Source organism: Xenopus laevis, chromosome 4L (assembly GCF_017654675.1).
Source record: "Xenopus laevis strain J_2021 chromosome 4L, Xenopus_laevis_v10.1, whole genome shotgun sequence".
Taxonomy (NCBI): Eukaryota; Metazoa; Chordata; class Amphibia; order Anura; family Pipidae; genus Xenopus; species Xenopus laevis.
The window spans coordinates 3,665,653-3,692,041 of NC_054377.1; the positions used below are offsets into that span (position 1 = coordinate 3,665,653).

The window sequence follows — 26,389 nt, forward strand, 5'->3', positions numbered from 1 at the left end:
AAAGAGGTAAAACATGAAGTGCTGTCATTGCAAACTGGAAGAGACATCATCGGAAGTTGGCGTGATCAGGAAAAAAGGGGTAAAACAGGAAGTGCTGTCATTGTAAACCGGAAGTGGCATCATTAGAAGTAGGCGTGATCAGAAAAAAAGAAGTAAAACAAGAAGTGATGTCATTGTAAACCAGAAGTGACATCATTAGAAGTAGGCGTAATCAGAAAAAAGGAGTAAAACACGCTATTAGGAAGACCCGCGACCCGAACTGCGACCCGCAAACTCGCATCTATACCTACTCCCGTAACTTCTACCTGCAACCCACAGGGTACCGCAATGTTTTGTGGGTACCCCACCCCCTGCAGGACTCTAGTTTGGGGGGTTACCAATAAAAGGGTTTTCCATTGGAGAATGTACAATTATATTTGAATATAGAGCAGTCAGTTTCCTCTTGGGGAAGTCTAACTGTTCATTGGATGTAAGAGTGTTGTTGTTTCACATGTGATACTTTGTATATCCCTGCGCTGTTTGTTGTTCTTTCTTCTCTATTCTCCCAGCAGTGCGGAAGCTGAACTTTATTGTTCCCTGCTCATGAGTCGGACCCAGCCGGCCCTATTTGGCTGATGTTTGTCAGGGTGCCAAGGGGCTGTGTTTTGGGTCAGGGAAAAGCGAGGTGCAGGGAGTGTGAAGTTGTTCCAGAAGAAGGACTGACGGAGAGAAATATCCTGTACTGATCAGACCAGGGGGTTGAAGCTGCTGCAGGTGACTGAGATCTCCCCAGGGAACAAAGATTTACTGCAGAACCTTCTGGGCTTGACCTGACTGGAATCTCAGCACCGTCCTGTTCCAGCTTCAAGGTAATTCTCTGGATTTTATGAATGTGCCATCACTTGGAGGGGGCATGGGAGTTGTTGTGGGTCTTGCCTTGTATTGGCACCCAGTCAGAGCGAAGCCCCAGTCCCTACACCCCGTGTCCCTATCAAGGTCAGAGCCAGGGAAGGGAGTCGTAATAACCCGAATAAGAACAAGAATAAACCAGTTGAGAGAAATTTGATTAAAAAAAGAAAAAAACAATTTCACTAGTTGACGTTATATTATTTGTATCGCTTCCGTCACCCACTGGGTGCCCCTCCCCAGCAATCTTTATAAATAAAGCTGAATTTCTCCCAGATCTGTACTGGGTCTCCGGGATCGAATCCCTGGCTTTTTGTTTTTAGTTTAGCGTCACTTTAAGGAACATGAAGGGCACCCACAGCTCCCCAAGGCTCCCCAATAGCGATGACCATTACGCCACTAGGGATGTTGTTGAACTGCAACTGACACCGCTCTGAACGCTGTTGCTGACAGTTGCAGTTCAAGGTCAGGGTTACCCATGTAATACAGTCGGCCTCGGTCAATCAGACTAGACAGAGATGTATATATCTTAGGGATTTCCAAAGCGCACAGGATGCTGGGAGTTGCAGTCCATCACAGCTACAGCTGATCGTCCAGTCTTGGTCACCTATTTCTCTTATACAGAACTGGCTGATTCACCTATCGCTTATCTATTTACCTGTTTGGCCATGTGACCCCCCGATCCGCTGTACAATGCAACTGTCAGTTTGGCCATGTGACCCTACAGGTGACAGAGAACAAGCAGGTGCCGGGAGAACAATGGCCGGTATAGAGAGCCGGGCACTAATCTGTTCTATAAATACTTCCCTTCTTGAGATGCACAAGTTGTGAATCAGCCGCAGCAGCAACTGCCGCCCTCCCACTTTCTCTGGGCTGCGGTGCTGCCATTCAGATTGCATGACTGGTCCCCTATAAGGTGTGCACTCAGCTCAGTGACAGAGCAGAACTTGGGAAGGTGAGAGACAGAAGCACAGAGACGCTCCCCCACTGGATTCTTTCTACCTGTGCCCCAGCAAGCAGAAGGGATGGCACTGCCAGCAGCTCTAGGTAAGGGCACACACACTACTTACAGGAAGGGAGGGAATAAGAATTGTTTGTCTATTTCCAAAACACAATTGTCGGGGTCCGAGATACCTGTGGGGCGACCGTGAATTCCTCGGCTGTAACTGGATCTGCCTCAGCTCCTCTCTGCGAATAATAACCCCAGGCGGCGAAACCACAGCTTTTAAACTCATTATTGTACAGAAGCATCTCTATGTATATTGTACGTACAGAATCCACTGATACTTGCAACTAGTGGGTTAACTGGAAAAAAGAGGAAGTGTTAACCCTTGTGCTCCCTCTCTGATGATTATTGTTATGTATTTGCTCCTTATGACAGTAGGTTTAATATATATATATATATTGTTTTTAAAGATTTGACAATTGGAGGTTTCATTTATTTCCTCCTTGAAATTACTGCCATTTGAAATTTTTGTTTTTTTATACATTTATCTTTAATCAAAAGTGAATTATACAGTATGAGGGTATAGCTTATTGTGTGCCCAGAACATTCCTTCTCTGTATATTTGTATTTATACATATGGGAGGAGGGAGGTGCCATATTGATTCCCTTAGACAGTACAGTATGAGGGTATAGCTTATTGTGTGCCCAGAACATTCCTTCTCTGTATATTTGTATTTATACATATGGGAGGAGGGAGGTGCCATATTGATTCCCTTAGACAGTACAGTATGAGAGTATAGCTTATTGTGTGCCCAGAACATTCCTTCTCTGTATATTTGTATTTATACATATGAGAGGTGCCATATTGATTCCCTTAGACAGTACAGTATGAGGGTATAGCTTATTGTGTGCCCAGAACATTCCTTCTCTGTATATTTGTATTTATACATATGGGAGGTGCCATATTGATTCCCTTAGACAGTACAGTATGAGGGTATATCTTATTGTGTGCCCAGAACATTCCTTCTCTGTATATTTGTATTTATACATATGGGAGGTGCCATATTGATTCCCTTAGACAGTACAGTATGAGGGTATAGCTTATTGTTTGCCCAGAACATTCCTTCTCTGTATATTTGTATTTATACATATGGGAGGAGGGAGGTGCCATATTAATTCCCATAGACAGTACAGTATGAGGGTATAGCTTATTGTGTGCCCAGAACATTCCTTCTCTGTATATTTGTATTTATACATATGGGAGGAGGGAGGTACCATATTGATTCCTTTAGACAGTACAGTATGAGGGTATAGCTTATTGTGTGCCCAGAACATTCCTTCTCTGTATATTTGTATTTATACATATGGGAGGAGGAGGTGCCATATTGATTCCCTTAGACAGTACAGTATGAGGGTATAGCTTATTGTGTGCCCAGAACATTCCTTCTCTGTATATTTGTATTTATACATATGGGAGGAGGAGGTGCCATATTGATTCCCTTAGACAGTACAGTATGAGGGTATAGCTTATTGTGTGCCCAGAACATTCCTTCTCTGTATATTTGTATTTATACATATGGGAGGAGGAGGTGCCATATTGATTCCCTTAGACAGTACAGTATGAGGGTATAACTTATTGTGTGCCCAGAACATTCCTTCTCTGTATATTTGTATTTATACATATGGGAGGAGGGAGGTGCCATATTGATTCCCTTAGACAGTACAGTATGAGGGTATAGCTTATTGTGTGCCCAGAACATTCCTTCTCTGTATATTTGTATTTATACATATGGGAGGAGGAGGTGCCATATTGATTCCCTTAGACAGTACAGTATGAGGGTATAGCTTATTGTGTGCCCAGAACATTCCTTCTCTGTATATTTGTATTTATACATATGGGAGGAGGAGGTGCCATATTGATTCCCTTAGACAGTACAGTATGAGGGAATAGCTTATTGTGTGCCCAGAACATTCCTTCTCTGTATATTTGTATTTATACATATGGGAGGAGGAGGTGCCATATTGATTCCCTTAGACAGTACAGTATGAGGGTATAGCTTATTGTGTGCCCAGAACATTCCTTCTCTGTATATTTGTATTTATACATATGGGAGGAGGAGGTGCCATATTGATTCCCTTAGACAGTACAGTATGAGGGTATAGCTTATTGTGTGCCCAGAACATTCCTTCTCTGTATATTTGTATTTATACATATGGGAGGAGGAGGTGCCATATTGATTCCCTTAGACAGTACAGTATGAGGGTATAACTTATTGTGTGCCCAGAACATTCCTTCTCTGTATATTTGTATTTATACATATGGGAGGAGGAGGTGCCATATTGATTCCCTTAGACAGTACAGTATGAGAGTATAGCTTATTGTGTGCCCAGAACATTCCTTCTCTGTATATTTGTATTTATACATATGGGAGGAGGAGGTGCCATATTGATTCCCTTAGACAGTACAGTATGAGGGTATAGCTTATTGTGGGCCCAGAACATTCCTGCTTTGTATATTTGTATTTATACATATGGGAGGAGGAGGTGCCATATTGATTCCCTTAGACAGTACAGTATGAGGGTATAGCTTATTGTGTGCCCAGAACATTCCTTCTCTGTATATTTGTATTTATACATATGGGAGGAGGAGGTGCCATATTGATTCCCTTAGACAGTACAGTATGAGGGTATAGCTTATTGTGTGCCCAGAACATTCCTTCTCTGTATATTTGTATTTATACATATGGGAGGAGGGAGGTGACATATTGATTCCCTTAGACAGTACAGTATGAGGGTATAGCTTATTGTGTGCCCAGAACATTCCTTCTCTGTATATTTGTATTTATACATATGGGAGGAGGAGGTGCCATATTGATTCCCTTAGACAGTACAGTATGAGGGTATAGCTTATTGTGTGCCCAGAACATTCCTTCTCTGTATATTTGTATTTATACATATGGGAGGAGGAGGTGCCATATTGATTCCCTTAGACAGTACAGTATGAGGGTATAGCTTATTGTGTGCCCAGAGCATTCCTTTTTCTTAAAAATTTAGTAAACTTACTTTTAGTCTCATATAGACATCAGTAATTGTAAGGTTAAAAAAAAACGTTAATTTCTATTAATAGTTAAAATAGTTAATAGTTAATTTTTTGTTAACTTTCTGTAGCATCAGTTTGGGAGTCAGTATTAAAGATTAATGGGAGAGGGCCTGAGAAGAGAGAGATCATAAATACATATACCCATAAAACTGAAACCTCAAATATATTTTGGGGTGTTTTTTGTTGGCCGGGGTCAATGACCCCCCTTACCACCAGACAGCATTTTCAGTTGCAGGTTGGAAAGAATTCAAAACAAATAAAAAACAAAGAATGAAGACCAACTGAAAGGTTGCTTAGAAAAGTTCCATCTATAATAAATGTAAATCTAAAGGTAAGTTTCCCCATGAATAAATAAGAAGCCTACGAGCGGTGAATTGAGCAGAACAGGCCTGTGATACTCGGCAGGGGACATTGTTTGTAATTAATTAACAATTAACCGGGAGCTGCTCTTTCACCATTTCCAGTAAATTCAACCCACCTGACATTGGAGTCTTGTGCTCTGCTAATTATATGCTGAATATATGCAAATTATACTCTCATTACATCACGTTGGTGGTCATGGTTACTGCCTATGTACAGCCCAGCTACAGGAAGTGGACAGTCGGTCACAAATGGGAACAGGAAGTAGATACCACAGAGATGCTTGGAGGACCAATAAGGCCTTTAACCATAAGTCTCATCACCTTAAAGCTAGTTAGTTGGGAACTTTTTCTCACAGAAATATTAATATACTCCTGCACCCCCAAACCTTGGGATAATGATCTGTATCTCACACATATATTGATATTGTACATCAGTCAGGAACCCCACTGTCCCTCTATACTCCTGCACCCCCAAACCTTGGGATAATGATCTGTATCTCACACATATATTGATATTGTACATCAGTCAGGAACCCCACTGTCCATCTATACTCCTGCACCCCCAAACCTTGGGATAATGATCTGTATCTCACACATATATTGATATTGTACATCAGTCAGGAACCCCACTGTCCCTCTATACTCCTGCACCCCCAAACCTTGGGATAATGATCTGTATCTCACACATATATTGATATTGTACATCAGTCAGGAACCCCACTGTCCATCTATACTCCTGCACCCCCAAACCTTGGGATAATGATCTGTATCTCACACATATATTGATATTGTACATCAGTCAGGAACCCCACTGTCCCTCTATACTCCTGCACCCCCAAACCTTGGGATAATGATCAGTATCTCACACATATATTGTACATCAGTCAGGAACCCCACTGTCCCCTCTATACTCCTGCACCCCCAAACCTTGGGATAATGATCTGTATCTCACACATATATTGATATTGTACATCAGTCAGGAACCCCACTGTCCCTCTATACTCCTGCACCCCCAAACCTTGGGATAATGATCAGTATCTCACACATATATTGTACATCAGTCAGGAACCCCACTGTCCCCTCTATACTCCTGCACCCCCAAACCTTGGGATAATGATCTGTATCTCACACATATATTGATATTGTACATCAGTCAGGAACCCCACTGTCCCTCTATACTCCTGCACCCCCAAACCTTGGGATAATGATCTGTATCTCACACATATATTGATATTGTACATCAGTCAGGAACCCCACTGTCCCTCTATACTCCTTTACCCCCAAACCTTGGGATAATGATCTGTATCTCACACATATATTGATATTGTACATTAGTCAGGAACCCCACTGTCCCCCTATACTCCTGCACCCCCAAACCTTGGGATAATGATCTGTATCTCACACATATATTGATATTGTACATCAGTCAGGAACCCCACTGTCCCTCTATACTCCTGTACCCCCAAACCTTGGGATAATGATCTGTATCTCACACATATATTGATATTGTACATCAGTCAGGAACCCCACTGTCCCCTCTATACTCCTGCACCCCCAAACCTTGGGATAATGATCTGTATCTCACACATATATTATTATTGTACATCAGTCAGGTACCCCACTATCCCTCTATACTCCTGCACCCCCAAACCTTGGGATAATGATCTGTATCTCACACACATATTTATATTGTACATCAGTCAGGAACCCCACTGTCCCTCTATACTCCTGCACCCCCAAACCTTGGGATAATGATCTGTATCTCACACACATATTTATATTGTACATCAGTCAGGAACCCCACTGTCCCTCTATACTCCTACACCCCCAAACCTTGGGATAATGATCTGTATCTCACACATATATTGATATTGTACATCAGTCAGGAACCCCACTGTCCCTCTATACTCCTGCACCCCCAAACCTTGGTATAATGATCTGTATCTCACACATATTTATATTGTACATCAGTCAGGAACCCCACTGTCCCTCTATACTCCTGCACCCCCAAACCTTGCCCATTGATCTTGGTCATTAAACACACACACTTTATTTAGTGTAAGTACATCTGTCCTTAATATAAGATGTAAATGAAATAAAGTCTATCAAATTCTTTCTGTTTTGCAGCAGAGATGCCTCGCCACTTCCCACGCCTGAACATCAATGAGGTGGACGAACAAGTGCGGCTCTTGGCCGAGAAAGTATTTGCCAAAGTTCTCCAGGAAGAGGACAGCAAAGATGCCTTCGCCTTGTTCACCGTCCCTGAGGACTGTCCCATTGGCCAGAAGGAAGCCAAGGAAAGGGAGTTGGAGAAGGAGCTCGCAGAGCAGAAGTCGGCGGAGACTGTTAAAAGGTTGGATCATACTATTCATTCCATACAGCACTTCCCAATACCCTCGCTGTGTGTTATGTTTCAAATACTATTTTGTATGTGCACTGTCCTGTTTCTTATCATGCTTGTCAAGGCCGAATAGCATGAGTAGGAACAGGCTCCAAGAATAGGACATGTCTGTATAACCACTGACACAACAAGTTCAGAGTATTGAGACAAGTGGCATTCAGACCCACAAACAGGTCTCCATTGTGACGTCACATGAAATGTTCAAACTTCCATTTATGGATGAACAGTGAAAGGCAAATTCAGCGTTGTATGGAAATATCACTGATCTGCATCAAAGGGGAAGTAGAGTTTCCTTCTTCTTGCACATTGAGACTTACTCCCCAGCCTGTTCTGTGCAGTATGGAAAATCACTCTCCCCTAGGGTTGCAACTTTTTGTGGAAAAAAAATACCGTCCTTTCTGTATCTTTATCTGTCTTCCCTATTAATAGAATTTGCAATAAGCAACATGTTTACCAACCAAGCTGGTAAAATACCAACAAGGTAGCAGCCCTACTGTTCCCAAATCTCCCCCTAACTGGCCTTCAGACTGGGCCCCCTTAGCTCATAACAAGGTTACAGATATATAGAAACATTGGGGTATCACCCTGCTATAGTTCCAGGGGTACCCAGGGCACAGATAAGCACTCACCCCAAATCTCCCCCTAACTGACCTTCAGACTGGGCCCCCTTAGCTCATAACAAGGTTACAGATATATAGAAACATTGGGGTGTCACCCTGCTATAGTTCCAGGGGTACCCAGGGTACAAATAAACACTCACCCCAAATCTCCCCCTAACTGACCTTCAGACTGGGCCCCCTTAGCTCATAACAAGGTTACAGATATATAGAAACATTGGGGTGTCACCCTGCTATAGTTCCAGGGGTACCCAGGGCACAAATAAACACTCACCCCAAATCTCCCCCTAACTGACCTTCAGACTGGGCCCCCTTAGCTCATAACAAGGTTACAGATATATAGAAACATTGGAAATATAATCAGAGGATGTCAGTTAAACATTGACACAATTTCAGTAACTAATAAATATTCTTTATAAGTGAGTGATGTCACTGTGACATGTAATACTGTTACAATTGCGACATCAATCTTAAAGGGGAACTGCTCAATAAAAGTGTAATAGGAGCAATAAATCAGGGACAAACATGTCATTTTAGTTCCCCTCCTTGTAAACACAAAGTAATCCAAGGCAAAAGGAATTTGGGAATTTTGTTGACAGTCAGTTCTGCAAAGGGCTCATGTGTTGCCTGGGCTTTTATATCCCATAAGGGAGAATCGCTGGGGCCAAAATTAGAGGTGGTGAAAGGAGGTGTCAGGATGGATTGAGTCCAGGATAAAGGAGTGTCAGTGGCGCAGAGAAGGCCAGAGAGTGTTTATGTGTCTATGACAAACATCCAGATATTTAGGTGCTGTTGGAAAGGAACCTCTGACTTAATAAGTCCCAACTGTGAACCCGACTTTGCATATTATCCCCATTTATTTACTGATTAACCAAAGAGCAAATTAGCAGCAGCACAGTTCCCCCCGGCAACCAATCAGAGTTCTGCTTTCATTACCTGCCCTAGCATTTAAATTGCTGATAGGCTGCTTGGGGTTACTGTCCCAATGCAAATGTTCCCTGTACCTTCGTTAGTGAATGAACATTCTTTTAATGAGACTGACATCACATGACAAGTGCTGTTTACCCTTCAATGCATTACTTCCATGAGATTTAACCCTTGAAATGCCAGCACCCCTTGCTTTTGCGTTACTGCACCGTTGAACAACTTGTAACCCTGAGTGATACATTGTAGCAGAGATAAACCTTAATCTGATTTAATAGGATTATTCCAAGGTTTTCCAATCCTCTCTCTCTTGTGGATATTCCTTCGTCACTTCGTTGCAGCCGGCGGCAGGCAATCTGTATGTCGCTCTCATCCCGGTTATGTTAGGCCTTTATACTCTCTATCATTTATCCACCATGAGAGAAGATTGGGTCTGGCCGAGGTACTGCACTGTCTTTTTTATTCATAGCGAAATTAGCCTGTTAAATATACTGTATATATATATATGTGTGTGTGTGTATGTAGTCAGGCCAGCAGTGCAGAAACCGTATCTCTCTATTACTAAAGTGAACCCATAGCAGAATAGCTTATATACAGATATCTGTAGTACATAGTTAAAAGCTGACTGCTGATTGGTGGCTGTCGGTACCAGGCAGTAAATGGGATATTCTATATGTATTTATTACACTGACACCCCCCAAATAAATAATGGCTCAGGCTGGTGCCCCTCTTCTTTATAAAACAATCAGGCCCAAAGTGTTTGCTGGCTTGGTACTGGAGCAGCCCAAGATAAAAAGGGGGTCCCTAAAAAGTTGGCATCCCCCCAGTATTTTGGTGAGTGTTATGAGGACTGTTTTAAAGAGCATCTTTTTATTTCACAGGAAGAAAAGCTTTAAGATGATCCGATCCCAGTCAATGTCCCTGCAAATCCCGATCCACGACTGGAAGATCCCCACGGTCTCTGCCGTGATATCCCCAGTGGAACCAGAAGCATCGGCTTTTCGGGGACCGGAGCCGGACGCCCCAATCCCATATGATGGGCCAGAATTTCAGAGAGTCACAATATGTGGAGATTACTGTGCTGGGGTAATTCTTGTTACAGACTAGATTAACTATATATTTATATTACCATAGTTTTATGGGATCTCTCTGTACAGACTATGAGCAAACTTAGGGACTGTTCCTGCTGAATTGTGCTTAGTACAGGGAATACCTATGCTGCCATAGTTTTATGGGATCTCTCTGTACAGACTATGAGCAAACTTAGGGACTGTTCCTGCTGAATTGTGCTTAGTACAGGGAATACCTATGCTGCCATAGTTTTATGGGATCTCTCTGTACAGACTATGAGCAAACTTAGGGACTGTTCCTGCTGAATTGTGCTTAGTACAGGGGATACCTATGCTGTCATAGTTTTATGGGATCTCTCTGTACAGATTATGAGCAAATTTAGGGGCTGTTCCTGCTGAATTGTGCTTAGTACAGGGAATACCTATGCTGTCATAGTTTTATGGGATCTCTCTGTACAGACTATGAGCAAACTTAGGGGACTGTTCCTGCTGAATTGTGCTTAGTACAGGGGAATACCTATGCTGCCATAGTTTTATGGGATCTCTCTGTACAGACTATGAGCAAACTTAGGGGACTGTTCCTGCTGAATTGTGCTTAGTACAGGGAATACCTATGCTGCCATAGTTTTATGGGATCTCTCTGTACAGACTATGAGCAAACTTAGGGACTGTTCCTGCTGAATTGTGCTTAGTACAGGGAATACCTATGCTGCCATAGTTTTATGGGATCTCTCTGTACAGACTATGAGCAAACTTAGGGGACTGTTCCTGCTGAATTGTACAGGGGATAACTATGTAGTAATGCTGATTGGTTTCTGTATATGATGACAGGTGACAGTAGATGACTATGAACAGGCAGCCACCAGCCTTGCTAAAGCCCTGCTGATCCGGGAGAAATATTCTCGGCTGGCTTACCATCGCTTCCCCCGGACCACGTCCCAGTACCTGTGCACGATGAATGGCAAGGAAAGCTGGAAAATGGAAGATGAAGTCTATCCAGGTAACAGTCTCACCTGCGTATCTGTCTTGATGCTTTTCCAACTCTTGAAACAACGTAGCAGAAAAAAAGCAGCAGACATTGTTTTCCTCCAGGTCTGTTATCTGGCTCCTGCTACATTGTTTCAGAGTGAGTAACAGCAGTGCAGGGGATAGAAACAAGCCTATTACGATATTACTGGGTTTTTTCCCCCTTTAAACAGAGTTTAACCCTCCTCCTGACGATAAAGAGGACCCCTGTAATCTAGAGAACGTTCCCTCAAACCTTCACTACGTGGTGAGCATGAAAGGGGGGATCCCTTATGTGTACGACAACAAAGCCAAGATGGAGGCCAACGAGCCGCGCAGTTTCCCTTATCCCGACATGGAGACGTATACGCTGGACATGAGCCACATTCTGGCGCTCATAGCCGACGGCCCCACGTAAGTCTGTTTTATGGAATGAGCCCCTTCTCTCTCCACTCTCACCCCCCTATCACAACAAACATTAGCTCAGTGGATACAAACTGTACAGAACAGGGTCCAACATTCCCTATAAAATATTATTTGCATATGTAAATGTGACTAATGAGTTACCAGAAACAGAAACAATCAGTCCCTGTTACATCACATAATTGCCGCATGCTTGAAGTTAATGACTGGGCGTGTCTCCGTCGCTCATTATTAGAGACTGTCATCGCATAATTTCCCCTTTAATCACTACATTTTATGCACAGTCACGCGTCGCTGTACATGTCTGGAATGCAATCCCTGGCATCACATGAATGCAGATTTTGCATTTATTATAAGTACTACGCAATGGCATCCGCTGCTGTTCATTTTAGCCACCTCAGTCAGCAGAAAATTCAGTTAGAAAGAAGGGGAAAGTCATGTGACTTTTCTCTGGTCAGTTCTAAGCAGCGCGACGTTTGGCAGGTTTCCGTCTGACTCTGGGGCCCCGTTGGTGTGACGCTGGGAGTTGAAACAGGGCCACAGGTTGGGCATCCCCCTATAATGAAACATAATGTTCTTTTTATTTATTTTCTTTGCCTCAAGGAACCCTTGTGCTGCCATTTCAGCCCTTGCCTGATCCAGTCGCAGTCCTAAATCACAAACCCTGGAGGGGAGGGGCTTACAGATACATGGGCGGTCCTTTGTTTATGTCATGGCTTCCTACACGTTCAAACCTTAAACGGGTCTTTCACCTTTAAGTTAACCTTTAGTATGCTATAGAATGGCTGATCATCTTTTCAATTGGCCTTCATTTTTTCTTTTTTTATAGTTTTATAATTATTTGACTTTTTTTATAGTTTTATAATTATTTGACTTTTTCTTCTGACTCTTTCCAGCTTTCAAATGGGGGTCACTGACCCCCATCTAAGAAACACATGCTCTGTAAGGCTACAAATGTATTGTTATTGCTACTTTTTATTCCTCCTCTTTCTATTCAGGCCTCTCCTATTCATATTCCAGTCTGTTATTCAAAGTAATGCATGGTTGCTAGGGGAATTTGAACCCTAGCAACCAGACTGCTGAAACTGCAAACTGGAGAGCTGCTGAATAAAAAGCTAAATAACTCAAAAACTACAAATAATAAAAAATGAAAACCAATTGCAAATTGTCTCCGAATATCCCTCTCTGTTCATTTAAAGGTGAACAACCCCTTTGAGAACAAAGTTTTATTTTCTTCTCCAGGAAAACCTATTGTCACCGGAGATTGAATTTCCTGGGCTCCAAGTTTAATCTCCACGACATGCTGAATGAGATGGCAGAACTGAAGGAGCTGAAGAGCGTGCCGCATCGCGACTTCTATAACGTCAGGAAGGTACGGCCGCCATGTTTGGGTGTATGGGTTACAGCTCCTGGGCAAACTAAGTACCTTCTGATTGGCTGCTGGGGGGTTATATTTACGACATTACCCCAAGTTGATAATGTCATGCAGTCACATGGTCAGAAAAAACTAATGAGACTAAATTTCGTTGGTGCGTTAGGTGGACACTCACATCCACGCGGCCGCCTGCATGAACCAGAAGCACTTACTGAGATTTATCAAACACACCTACCGCACCGAGCCAGACAGGGTGGTGGCAGAGAAAAACGGCCAGAAGATCACCCTAAAAGAGCTGTTTGAGGGTCTCCACATGGACCCCTACGATCTGACTGTCGACTCTTTGGATGTTCACGCTGTGAGTCTATTGGAGCCTCATACACAGAGGAATGTGAAGCCTTTACTGTGTGTCCAGTGATATTAACACTCTGACTCTGTTACAGGGGAGACAAACGTTCCATCGATTCGACAAATTCAATGCCAAATACAATCCGGTGGGTGCCAGCGAGCTCCGAGACCTCTACCTAAAGACTGAGAATTACATCGGAGGAGAATATTTTGCTCGTATTATCAAGGTAAATTACACTGAACCAGTGCAACAGATCCTATCTGATCCCCATTGTAAGCAGCAGTCCTGTCCTGCTTTATGGCAGCTGAGATTCTAGCTATCTGTATAACAGAACATTCTGTCCCAGTGGCTGCACAGATCCTATCTGATCCCCATTGTAAGCAACAATCCTGTCCTGCTTTATGGCAGCTGAGATTCTAGCTATCTGTATAACAGAACATTCTGTCCCATTGGCTGCACAGATCCTATCTGATCCCCATTGTAAGCAGCAGTCCTGTCCTGCTTTATGGCAGCTGAGATTCTAGCTATCTGTATAACAGAACATTCTGTCCCAGTGGCTGCACAGATCCTATCTGATCCCCATTGTAAGCAGCAGTCCTGTCCTGCTTTATGGCAGCTGAGATTCTAGCTATCTGTATAACAGAACATTCTGTCCCAGTGGCTGCACAGATCATATCTGATCCCCATTGGAAGCAGCAGTCCTGTCCTGCTTTATGGCTGAGACTCTATCAATCTGTCATCTCTCTATCAATCTATTTGTCATCTATGTATCTGCCATCTATTTATTGATCTATCTGTCGTCTATCTATCCCCGGCACCAGTAACCCTTTCCGTTTGTTGTCCATGCAGGAGGTTGCACAAGAGCTGGAAGAGAGTAAATACCAATACACAGAGCCGCGCTTATCTATATATGGCCGAGTGCCAGAAGAATGGGACAGTTTAGCAAAATGGTTCATCAAGCACAAACTGTATTCACCCAACATGCGCTGGATCATCCAAGTCCCCCGAATATTGTAAGTAACTGATAATGTGAGTTAAAGGTCAGAGACTCAAGCAGTGGGTGGAGCCAGCACACTCTAATGGCAGCTCACAGGAGGACAGGCAGGGAGTCTGTAACCTGGGATTAGAGTTCTGTACAATAATACTGTGACAGAGAGGATAATATTAAACATTCAAATATTAATGGATACGTGAGCTCAGAGGAAACAATATCAAATGATACTGGAGGCGACTGGCAAGGAAACTGGAAACTTATTGTTCCAGATTGTCAGGAAGTGTAATTAGATAATATCTGAGTAGCCTGAGGTCTCCTAATCCCTGGCCTTGTATCTCTGAACAGAATATCCATAAAAGCAAATGATTTATATTATATTCCTCTTTAACTCTATGGTTTCCATCCAATTGCTCATGTCGACTATCCCTGAGAGTGATGGGAAAACCCGACTGACTCATGTTAAAGGGGAAGTAAAGTCTTAAATAGAATAAGGTTAGAAATGGTGTATTTTGTAGACTAAACATAAACATGAACTTACTGCACCACAAGTCTAATCAAACAAATGATTTATGCTTTCAAAGTTGGCCACAGGGGGTCACCATCTTGTAACTTTGTTATACATCTTTGCAAGACCAAGACTGTGCACATGCTCAGTGTGATCTGGGCTGCTTAGGGATCGTCATAAATGATAAAAACAGCACAAGTCAAATAATATCTGCCAGAAGCCGATACACAAGACTGATTAATAATCAGAATATACAGACTGCACTGGGTCCTGTGTTGTCATGTCATCTAATGTGGATTTTATAGTTTTTGTATTGTTTAATATAAACTTTCTCCAACTCTGCAGAACCAGTGGCTGCAGCAAAATAATCCTCCAAATAGAATCCCAGTTTATCTGTTTAAATCTGGCTCCATGATCTTTGTCCCTGCAGCTGGAGTTGGAAACAGTAAAGGGGATGTAAAGGCAAAAATAAAATCCAATACAAATCTCTACACAGTCGCCGACTGCTCTACAGGGAAACAAACAAAGCTGCTTGAGTTCTGCATGGCTGGGAAGTAAGGCGGGGGCTCCCCCTGCTGTTCATAAGTAGGATTGTTTCCCTGCAGAGCAGTTAGGGACCGTCTGACAATTCCTATCCACAGCAGTAAATGAAGGGGGAATTTCACTGCATACAGTCAGGTTAATTATAAAAACAATACACATTTTTTAATTAAAGTATATTGGAAATAGGTTTCTTGTTCATTAAAGAAAGTAAAAATGGGATTTTATTTTTTTGCCTTAACATGACCTTTAAGGGCCAGGGAGAAACTGCATGAGCCCCCGGGTTGCCCCCGTTCTGTGCATCCAAACCTCTCATGAAACATTAGGAAATAAGAGAATGAGGAAAATGTTTCTTCCTCGTGTGATGCAAAGTATCATAATAATGACAAAGAGGAAGTTTCTCATCCCGTTTTTCTGTGCTTTTCTGTGGAAACGAGGTTCTAAATGCTAACAACGGGGCAATGTAATGGGAAAGCAGAATTACAGGGGGGACTGATAATTAACCCCATGAGAGCTGACGGCACCAACACTTTGCTAGATCTTATGGCTGGGACCCTGATATTCTGACATTGTGGGAGAAATACAGTGTAGGTGCCTGATATGTGCCAAGATGTTCTGCAGAAGCTGGGGGGAAATAGTAAAGTACAGGTATGGGATCCGTTATCCGGAAACCCATTATCCAGAAAGCTACAATTTACGTAATGGCTGTCTCCCATAGACTTTTATCCAAATAATTAAAAATGATTTCCTTTTTCTCTGAAATAATACAACAGTCGCCTGTACTTGATCCCAACTAAGATATAATTAATCCTAATTGGAAGCAAAACCAGCCTATTGGGTTTATTTAATATTTATATGATTTTCTACTAGACTTAAGGTATGAAGATCCATATTACAGAAAGATCGCTTATCTGGAAAACCCCAGGTCCAGCGCATTCTGGATAAAAGGTTCCCATACCTGTACCTTGTACTTGATCCCAACTAAGATATAATTAATCCTTATTGGAAGCAAAACCAGCCTATTGGCTTTATTTAATGTTTATATTAATTTCTAGTAGACTTATGTATGAAGATCCAAATTAAGGAAAGATCCGTTAACTGGAAACCCTCAGGTCCCGAGCATTCTGGATAACAGGTCTCATACGTGTATATGAATACAGAAGCTTCTGCAATGGGAAGAGCACAATTATTTGGGTGTCTTATTGGATAGTATCTGCCCATTGTTACCAAGAAATAAAATGTATCAGTTTCCTATTATTTTTTTATTATCATTTCAGCGACATTTTTAAATCAAAGAAAATCCTTCCGGATTTTGGCAAAATGCTGGAAAACATTTTCCTGCCCCTGTTCGAGGCCACAATTAACCCCTCGGATCACAAGGAGCTCTACCTCTTCATGAACTATGTAAGTTGGCTGCACTTAAGCGACTCACCCCTAGGGGGCAGAACTTGAGATATTAAAGGGGTTGTTCACCTTTAAATTAACTGTCAGTATGATATAGAGAGTGATATTCCGAGACAATTTGCAATTGGTTTTCATTTTCTATTATTTCTGATTTTTTTTACTTATTTAGCTTTTTATTCAGCAGTTTCAGCAATTTTGTTGCTAGGGTCCAATTTACCCTAGCAACCATGCACTGATTAAAATAAGAGACAGGGATATGAATAGGAGACGGCTGAATAGAAAGATGAGTTATAAAAAGTAGCAATAACAATAAATGTGTGGCTTTACAGAACATTTGTGTTTAGACGGGGTCGGTGACCCCCCATTTGAAAGCTGGAAGGCATCAGAAGAAGAAGGCGAATAATTCAAAAACTACAAAAAATAAATAATTGAATTGAACCAATTGAAAAGTTGCTTAAAATTGGCCATTCTATAGTATACTAAAAGGTTTCTTAAAGGTGAACCAGCCCTTTAATGCCCTGGGTCATTGTTTCAGGTGACGGGCTTCGACAGTGTTGACGACGAATCCAAACACAGCGATCACATGTTCACGTACAAGAGCCCAAACCCGGATGAATGGTGCCACGAGCAGAACCCCCCGTATAGTTACTATTTGTACTTTATGTACGCCAACATCATGCTGCTCAACAACCTGCGCAAGTAAGTGACTCCCAGTCTTACACTTAGTTACCCTTTAATCCACAGTTCTGGCTGAGGATTTGCCTAAAACATTCATTCTCTGTATATCGGCATTTATACATAAGCTGATACAGATCTCATTGCATTACTAATCAGTGTGTGGGTGGGGTTCAGCCCACAAGCAGTCACCATACAATAATCTAAAGATTTTCCCATGTCCTCTGTTCTCTAGGGAGAGAGGGATGAGCACGTTCCTGTTCAGACCCCACTGTGGGGAGGCCGGCTCCATCACTCACCTCGTCTCAGCGTTCATCACAGCCGACAACATTTCTCATGGGCTCAACCTTAAACAAGTGAGGGTTGGGAGAATCTGCATTTAGTCACATGAATTGGTGGAATTTTAGATTAAGAAAATGACGTCTCTCTTATATTGGCAGTAGCACGTTTCGGCCACTAGAGGTCAGGTTGAGACAATGTCTAAAAAGGTTCTTGTGCAATTTCTGTGTTTCAGAGTCCAGTTCTGCAGTATCTGTATTATCTGGCCCAGATTCCCATTGCCATGTCCCCACTTAGCAACAACAGCCTCTTCCTGGAATATTCCAAGAATCCACTGCGGGAATTTCTACATAAAGGACTTGTGGTGTCTCTGTCCACTGATGATCCAATGCAGTTCCACTACACCAAGGTATGCGGGCTCCCCACTCGGTACAGAACCAACAGAACCCACACCCATATGTATAAATACAAATATACAGAGAAGGAATGTTCTGGGCACACAATAAGCTATACCCTCATACTGTACTGTCTAAGGGAATCAATATGGCACCTCCTCCTCCCATATGTATAAATACAAATATACAGAGAAGGAATGCTCTGGGCACACAATAAGCTATACCCTCATACTGTACTGTCTAAGGGAATCAATATGGCACCTCCTCCCATATGTATAAATACAAATATACAGAGAAGGAATGTTCTGGGCACACAATAAGCTATACCCTCATACTGTACTGTCTAAGGGAATCAATATGGCACCTCCCTCCTCCCATATGTATAAATACAAATATACAGAGAAGGAATGTTCTGGGCACACAATAAGCTATACCCTCATACTGTACTGTCTAAGGGAATCAATATGGCACCTCCTCCTCCCATATGTATAAATACTAATATACAGAGAAGGAATGTTCTGGGCACACAATAAGCTATACCCTCATACTGTACTGTCTAAGGGAATCAATATGGCACCTCCTCCTCCCATATGTATAAATACAAATATACAGAGAAGGAATGTTCTGGGCACACAATAAGCTATACCCTCATACTGTACTGTCTAAGTGAATCAATATGGCACCTCCTCCTCCCATATGTATAAATACAAATATACAGAGAAGGAATGTTCTGGGCACACAATAAGCTATACCCTCATACTGTACTGTCTAAGGGAATCAATATGGCACCTCCTCCTCCCATATGAATAAATACAAATATACAGAGAAGGAATGTTCTGGGCACACAATAAACTATACCCTCATACTGTACTGTCTAAGGGAATCAATATGGCACCTCCTCCTCCCATATATATAAATACAAATATACAGAGAAGGAATGTTCTGGGCACACAATAAGCTATACCCTCATACTGTACTGTCTAAGGGAATCAATATGGCACCTCCTCCCATATGTATAAATACAAATATACAGAGAAGGAATGTTCTGGGCACATAATAAGCTATACCCTCATACTGTACTGTCTAAGGGAATCAATATGGCACCTCCTCCCATATGTATAAATACAAATATACAGAGAAGGAATGTTCTGGGCACACAATAAGCTATACCCTCATACTGTACTGTCTAAGGGAATCAATATGGCACCTCCCTCCTCCCATATGTATAAATACAAATATACAGAGAAGGAATGTTCTGGGCACACAATAAACTATACCCTCATACTGTACTGTCTAAGGGAATCAATATGGCACCTCCTCCCATATGTATAAATACAAATATACAGAGAAGGAATGTTCTGGGCACACAATAAGCTATACCCTCATACTGTACTGTCTAAGGGAATCAATATGGCACCTCCCTCCTCCCATATGTATAAATACAAATATACAGAGAAGGAATGTTCTGGGCACACAATAAGCTATACCCTCATACTGTACTGTCTAAGGGAATCAATATGGCACCTCCTCCCATATGTATAAATACAAATATACAGAGAAGGAATGTTCTGGGCACACAATAAGCTATACCCTCATACTGTACTGTCTAAGGGAATCAATATGGCACCTCCCCCCATATGTATAAATACAAATATACAGAGAAGGAATGTTCTGGGCACACAATAAGCTATACCCTCATACTGTACTGTCTAAGGGAATCAATATGGCACCTCCCTCCTCCCATATGTATAAATACAAATATACAGAGAAGGAATGTTCTGGGCACACAATAAGCTATACCCTCATACTGTACTGTCTAAGGGAATCAATATGGCACCTCCTCCCATATGTATAAATACAAATATACAGAGAAGGAATGTTCTGAGCACACAATAAGCTATACCCTCATACTGTACTGTCTAAGGGAATCAATATGGCACCTCCCCCCATATGTATAAATACAAATATACAGAGAAGGAATGTTCTGGGCACACAATAAGCTATACCCTCATACTGTACTGTCTAAGGGAATCAATATGGCACCTCCTCCTCCCATATGTATAAATACAAATATACAGAGAAGGAATGTTCTGTGCACACAATAAGCTATACCCTCATACTGTACTGTCTAAGTGAATCAATATGGCACCTCCTCCTCCCATATGTATAAATACAAATATACAGAGAAGGAATGTTCTGGGCACACAATAAGCTATACCCTCATACTGTACTGTCTAAGGGAATCAATATGGCACCTCCTCCTCCCATATGTATAAATACAAATATAGAGAAGGAATGTTCTGGGCACACAATAAGCTATACCCTCATACTGTACTGTCTAAGGGAATCAATATGGCACCTCCCTCCTCCCATATGTATAAATACAAATATACAGAGAAGGAATGTTCTGGGCACACAATAAGCTATACCCTCATACTGTACTGTCTAAGGAAATCAATATGGCACCTCCTCCCATATGTATAAATACAAATATACAGAGAAGGAATGTTCTGGGCACACAATAAGCTAAACCCTCATACTGTACTGTCTAAGGGAATCAATATGGCACCTCCTCCTCCCATATGTATAAATACAAATATACAGAGAAGGAATGTTCTGGGCACACAATAAGCTATCCCCTCATACTGTACTGTCTAAGGGAATCAATATGGCACCTCCTCCTCCAATATGTATAAATACAAATATACAGAGAAGGAATGTTCTGGGCACACAATAAGCTATACCCTCATACTGTACTGTCTAAGGGAATCAATATGGCACCTCCTCCCATATGTATAAATACAAATATACAGAGAAGGAATGTTCTGGGCACACAATAAGCTATACCCTCATACTGTACTGTCTAAGGGAATCAATATGGCACCTCCCCCCTCCCATATGTATAAATACAAATATACAGAGAAGGAATGTTCTGGGCATACAATAAGCTATACCCTCATACTGTACTGTCTAAGGGAATCAATATGGCACCTCCTCCTCCCATATGTATAAATACAAATATACAGAGAAGGAATGTTCTGGGCACACAATAAGCTATACCCTCATACTGTACTGTCTAAGTGAATCAATATGGCACCTCCTCCTCCCATATGTATAAATACAAATATACAGAGAAGGAATGTTCTGGGCACACAATAAGCTATACCCTCATACTGTACTGTCTAAGGGAATCAATATGGCACCTCCTCCTCCCATATGTATAAATACAAATATAGAGAAGGAATGTTCTGGGCACACAATAAGCTATACCCTCATACTGTACTGTCTAAGGGAATCAATATGGCACCTCCCTCCTCCCATATGTATAAATACAAATATACAGAGAAGGAATGTTCTGGGCACACAATAAGCTATACCCTCATACTGTACTGTCTAAGGAAATCAATATGGCACCTCCTCCCATATGTATAAATACAAATATACAGAGAAGGAATGTTCTGGGCACTCAATAAGCTAAACCCTCATACTGTACTGTCTAAGGGAATCAATATGGCACCTCCTCCTCCCATATGTATAAATACAAATATACAGAGAAGGAATGTTCTGGGCACACAATAAGCTATACCCTCATACTGTACTGTCTAAGGGAATCAATATGGCACCTTATTCCCACATGTACATAATGGATCTTCTCTTATGCAGGAGGCACTGATGGAAGAATATGCCATAGCAGCGCAAGTTTGGAAACTCAGTACATGTGACCTGTGTGAGATCGCAAGGAACAGTGTGCTGCAGAGCGGCCTCTCCGACAAGGTAAGATATCACCCGACACGCAATTGGGCAAAAACTGAGTTGATTCCCATAGGAATAGTGAATACTAATACAGAGAGCTGCCATACTGAATGCTGCTTTTGAGCTGCAGTTTGGTTCTATGGCACTAGGGGCACCGTTATTCTGAGACTCACTATTTTGCTTGAAAAAGGAACTAAAATGTTCTGCAACTTGCTATGATTATTGTAGTTAGCCAATAAAGGCATCACCTTCATACCAGCTTTTTGTTATTTTTGATTTCTAAAGGGTTGCCCGTCCAAGTAAAATAATCACTTACATCGTTCCCCCATTTTTCATGTGTTTTGCACTATAGTTTTACTCTACTTTCAGTGATTCGGGTACTTGATTGACAGGTCACTCATTTGCTCCTGTCCCTTGGCTAAATTGCCCCCTCTCATCCAATCCCGGCCTTGCTTTTTTTTCTTCCTGACCCCAAATGTATTCTGCTGTCAGACCACCAGGTGGCGCCTCTGTCCACCAGGTTTTCATAATTCCGAACATGTCCAGGATTCTGATTTTTCCAACAGGATTTGGGCAAATCCAAGTGCCTGGCCAAACCAAACACAAAAAATCATGACTTTTCGTCACATAATCAAGGAAGTAACAAAATTTTAATCCACGCACCTGGCAAGCGGATCCCTTTTCCCCATCCTTCCCTAATATACATATACAAATTACAGCTTGGATTCGGTATTTGGCCGAATCTTTCCCAAAGGATCGGGTTTCGGCCGAATCCTACAATAAAGGTTTCAGTGTATTTCTAGTGTCCAGTCCCCTACCCAGTATTCCATTTGCAGACCTCCAAAGGAACTGCATACAACTCCCAGCATCCTCCATGACAAGGTACGGGGGTAGAGGAGTAGCCAGACCCATCAGAGCTTTCAGTTTTAAACCCCAGTCCCTAAGCATTCCGTATAACAGATCCCATTACCTGTACTGCTTCTATATTTCATCATAATCAGCCACTAGGTAGAGCATGTTGAGAAACTGCTCTACAAAAGTCCTTGGAATATGGCATTGCTGCAAAACCTGCAAAACCTCCCAATATCACTGCAACAAGTCTTCTGACCATGGACATCCCACCTCTTCTCTTCCAGTTTGATGAGTAACAGACATTGATAACGAATTCTGATTTTGTTTTTACTTTACTCACAGGAAAAGAAACATTTCTTGGGGGTCGGTTACTTGAAAGAAGGCCCCGAGGGGAACGACATCAGCAGAACCAACGTGGCGCAGATCCGTATGGCCTACAGATACGAGACTCTATGTAACGAGCTGAGCTTCTTGGCGGACGCTATGAATTCACCACACCTCGCTGGTGCTAAACCGTAATGGAGGACAAATAAAATCTTCAGCCTCCTCTGAAATCCTGTGCCTCTCAAACCTCCATCGTGGGTCCACCCATTTACGTATCTCAATGTTCTTGTAACAATGCTGCCTGACAAGACTCGTTTGACATTTTATTATCTGCTTGATGTGCAGAATACTGGTATAACCCACAGAAAGCCACTCTCCATCTGTTGAAGAACTACAGCTCCCAGCATACAGCTGCAGTTCTGCAACACTTAGAGGGAAAGCCAATTCCAAGACACACAATGCTTTAAATGAAAGAGTCCCTAGTAACGTTCATAGTTATCGATGTAACCATATCGGCTGCTTAACAGAACTAAAAATAAATGTGATAAGGCTTTGCTCATGGGGGCAGCCATTTTGAAACTCCCACTTCCTGTGATTCTAAACAGCATAACATGGAGGACAGTAGATTGTTAAGGAGCTCGATGACAAGGTTCAATAACATGCCACAAGGTCTAGGATTTTTAATTTAAAAACTGGCAAATGTTAAGATGTTAAGTTCAGCCACATGTACTACAATATTGAGTTAATACACGCGCATTTTAAGTACTGTTAAAAAAAAACCTGATTTTGTTTTTTCCAGGCCAACTTGACTCCCAAGTTGGAATTTAATATAGATGTGTGTGTGTGTGTGTGTGTTTGTCTCTAATACTCTAAGAGTGAATTGCTATATGCACAGCTTAGTTGTTGCACTTAGCAGAGCTAAACCCTCAGACGGTACAGCAATATGGCAGCTCCTGTCCATATGTACAGCGAAGATCTGTTCTGTGCTCACAATTACCGTAGCTGGGAACATAATCCCCACCAATCAATTGGATATATTCTGTCTGTAAATAAATAAGGCGTGCAGCAGCGAGGCCATATGCATGAGTATCTTCGTAGTCGGAACAGATGGGACATAGTATCCTGCCTCGTAAATTCTATAAACTGTGAGGACACAATCGGGAAGGAGAAGTTTCCCAGGATCTTTAGCATCAGGTGCTTGGTGTATTTACAGACATTCCCCCAGGACTGCGGCTATTTCCAAGCTGCGTTGGTGGTGGGTGGGGGGATGGAAAGCTTAAACCCCGTGTAGCTATTTAGGATCTACCTTCACCCCAACATGCTACTCCTGCCAATCCTATGCCGATTTCAATGTACGCAAATGTATTCACCGCCAGTGTTTCCCATGCACTTTCGATGTTCCTTTCCCTGTTAAACACAAGGGGGTGGGATTAAGCAGGAACAGCCTGTTTTATTTATGCGTTATGTTTACAGTTGTACTATAAGTCAATATGATATATATATATATATATATATTTTTTTTGTAATCTATACGTTTGAATCATTTAATAAAGCTGGTGACACATCTTCTACCTGGTCCTTTCCTTCTAAGTTCTATGAACGTCTACAACAAAGAGACGCTTAATGAATGAGTCATGTGACCAAATACACCACACATTCAGAACCATGTTTTTATGATAATATAATTTTTAATATATGGGTTATTAGTGCCCTTCTTCAACCCAATATTAATCCCTGGAAGCAACGTCATTGGTGGTTGGGCATCCCTAATCCCATGCCTGCTAATTCTCCATGATCAATGCTGGTCTTCACTTGAACTTTATCTCCACCTGCTTCAGTCTTAAACCCATTCTTCTGCCTTGGTCTTAATCCGTTAAGTTCCTCCCAGTAGATCTTGTGCCAGTATTGGACAATATTAATTGAGTTTATTGCTTGAGAGAGCAGGCAAGATCTAGTCATAATATGTTGCCATCCTCTTCTTTATGTAGCCATGATCCAATAGTTGACTCTACTTTCTGATGTGTTGGACTGAAGAATAACAGAAGCTTCTCCTAGTCTTGGTCTTGACTCAGCCTTGTGTAATATTGCTCTACTGTCTTGTACCAGTCTTGGACAATATGGATTCAGTAGGTCTTTATTCCAAAAGCAAGCAAGACCCATTTAATATTGTAAAAAGTTGCAGTCATCCTCCTGTCTCTACCATTATTCTAGTCATGGTTCAGAAGCTGTTTTGGACTCAAGTCTACTTAAGCTCCTCCTAATTTTGGTCTTGAGTTAGTGTTGTATATTGTTGCACTACATCTTCTATCAGCCTTGGACAATATGGATTCAATAAGTCTTGTTTCCATGAGAATTATATTATACATATGATATCCCCCCAAACTTGAATCACCTTTCAACTGTTCTGGTCTTGAGTCCATCTAATTTTGGGCTCACCTCATAAGTTTGATCTCAAGTCAGCGTTGTGTATCGTTGATCAGTTTTAGCCATGGTCCTGAACTTGATTCGCCTTTCTATCGTTGGGGACTCAAGGCCAACTAAGCTCCTCCTAATGTTGGTCTTGACTCAGACTTGTGTAACGTTACACTACATCTCAGTTTCGGACAAAATGGATTCAGTAAGTCAAGCTTCTGAGAGTAGGCAAGACCCATTCAATATTATAAAAAGTTGCCATCTTCTCTAGTCTCTGCCATTATTCCAGTCATGGTCCTGAACTTGACTTGCTTTTCTATTCTACTTGACTCAGGCTTTACTAAGCTCCTCCTAATCTAGGTCTCAACTCAGTATTGTGTATTGTCGCATAATTTCACCCATGTTTTTAAACTTGACTCATCTTTGTATTGTTCTGCACTCATGCCAACTCTTCCTAATTTTGGTCTTGACTCCACCTTGGGTATTGTTGCACAATTCTAATCATGGTCCTGAACTTTACTCACCTTCATATTGTACAGGACACACTCAAGCCTAACTAAACCCCTTCGAATTCTGGCCTTGATTCACTCATGGTCCTGAACTTTACTTGCTTTTATTATTGTTTTGGACTCAATGCTTCTCCTTATCTTGGTCTTGACTCTTATGTATGGTTCCATAGCCTTGGACAATAACCCGTAGTTAATACTTCTCATCAGCCCAGTCTCCCGCTTTTCTGTCATTTATATCAAAACTTTTTTGCCGTGATCTCGAAGTTGACTTCCTTTTAGTTCCTCCAATA

The 26,389-nt window shown here is 41.8% G+C and overlaps 1 protein-coding gene across 4 annotated transcripts; it reads left to right on the forward strand.

Moving 5' to 3' along the window:
* The first annotated feature begins 221 nt into the window (after nucleotides 1-221).
* On the forward strand, nucleotides 222-24,747 carry ampd3.L (adenosine monophosphate deaminase 3 L homeolog). Of its 4 annotated transcripts, none has more exons than XM_041589718.1 (15): nucleotides 222-848; nucleotides 7,421-7,646; nucleotides 10,117-10,321; nucleotides 11,137-11,305; nucleotides 11,505-11,724; nucleotides 12,976-13,105; nucleotides 13,272-13,466; nucleotides 13,552-13,683; nucleotides 14,307-14,470; nucleotides 16,774-16,900; nucleotides 17,436-17,599; nucleotides 17,811-17,931; nucleotides 18,090-18,263; nucleotides 21,913-22,023; nucleotides 23,197-24,747. In XM_041589718.1, exons 2-15 carry the CDS (start codon nucleotides 7,426-7,428, stop codon nucleotides 23,371-23,373), a joined length of 2,310 nt encoding a protein of 769 aa, XP_041445652.1. In that variant the 5' UTR covers nucleotides 222-848; nucleotides 7,421-7,425; the 3' UTR covers nucleotides 23,374-24,747. The 4 variants fall into 4 exon arrangements, with proteins under 4 accessions (XP_041445652.1, XP_041445653.1, XP_041445649.1 ...); XM_041589719.1 differs by having other exon boundaries at nucleotides 7,424-7,646; XM_041589715.1 differs by lacking the exon at nucleotides 222-848 and adding an exon at nucleotides 1,776-1,932.
* Nucleotides 24,748-26,389: the final 1,642 nt, after the last annotated feature.

What these genes read in the sequence shown, in the direction of transcription:
- ampd3.L (XM_041589715.1), top strand. Translation starts at nt 1,911, where the DNA reads ATGGCACTGCCAGCAGCTCTAG. An exon ending in ATTTTGCTCGTATTATCAAG is followed by an intron (nt 13,684 to 14,306) that starts GTAAATTACACT and finishes TTGTCCATGCAG; the next exon opens with GAGGTTGCACAAGAGCTGGA. An exon ending in CTGCTCAACAACCTGCGCAA is followed by an intron (nt 17,600 to 17,810) that starts GTAAGTGACTCC and finishes TCTGTTCTCTAG; the next exon opens with GGAGAGAGGGATGAGCACGT.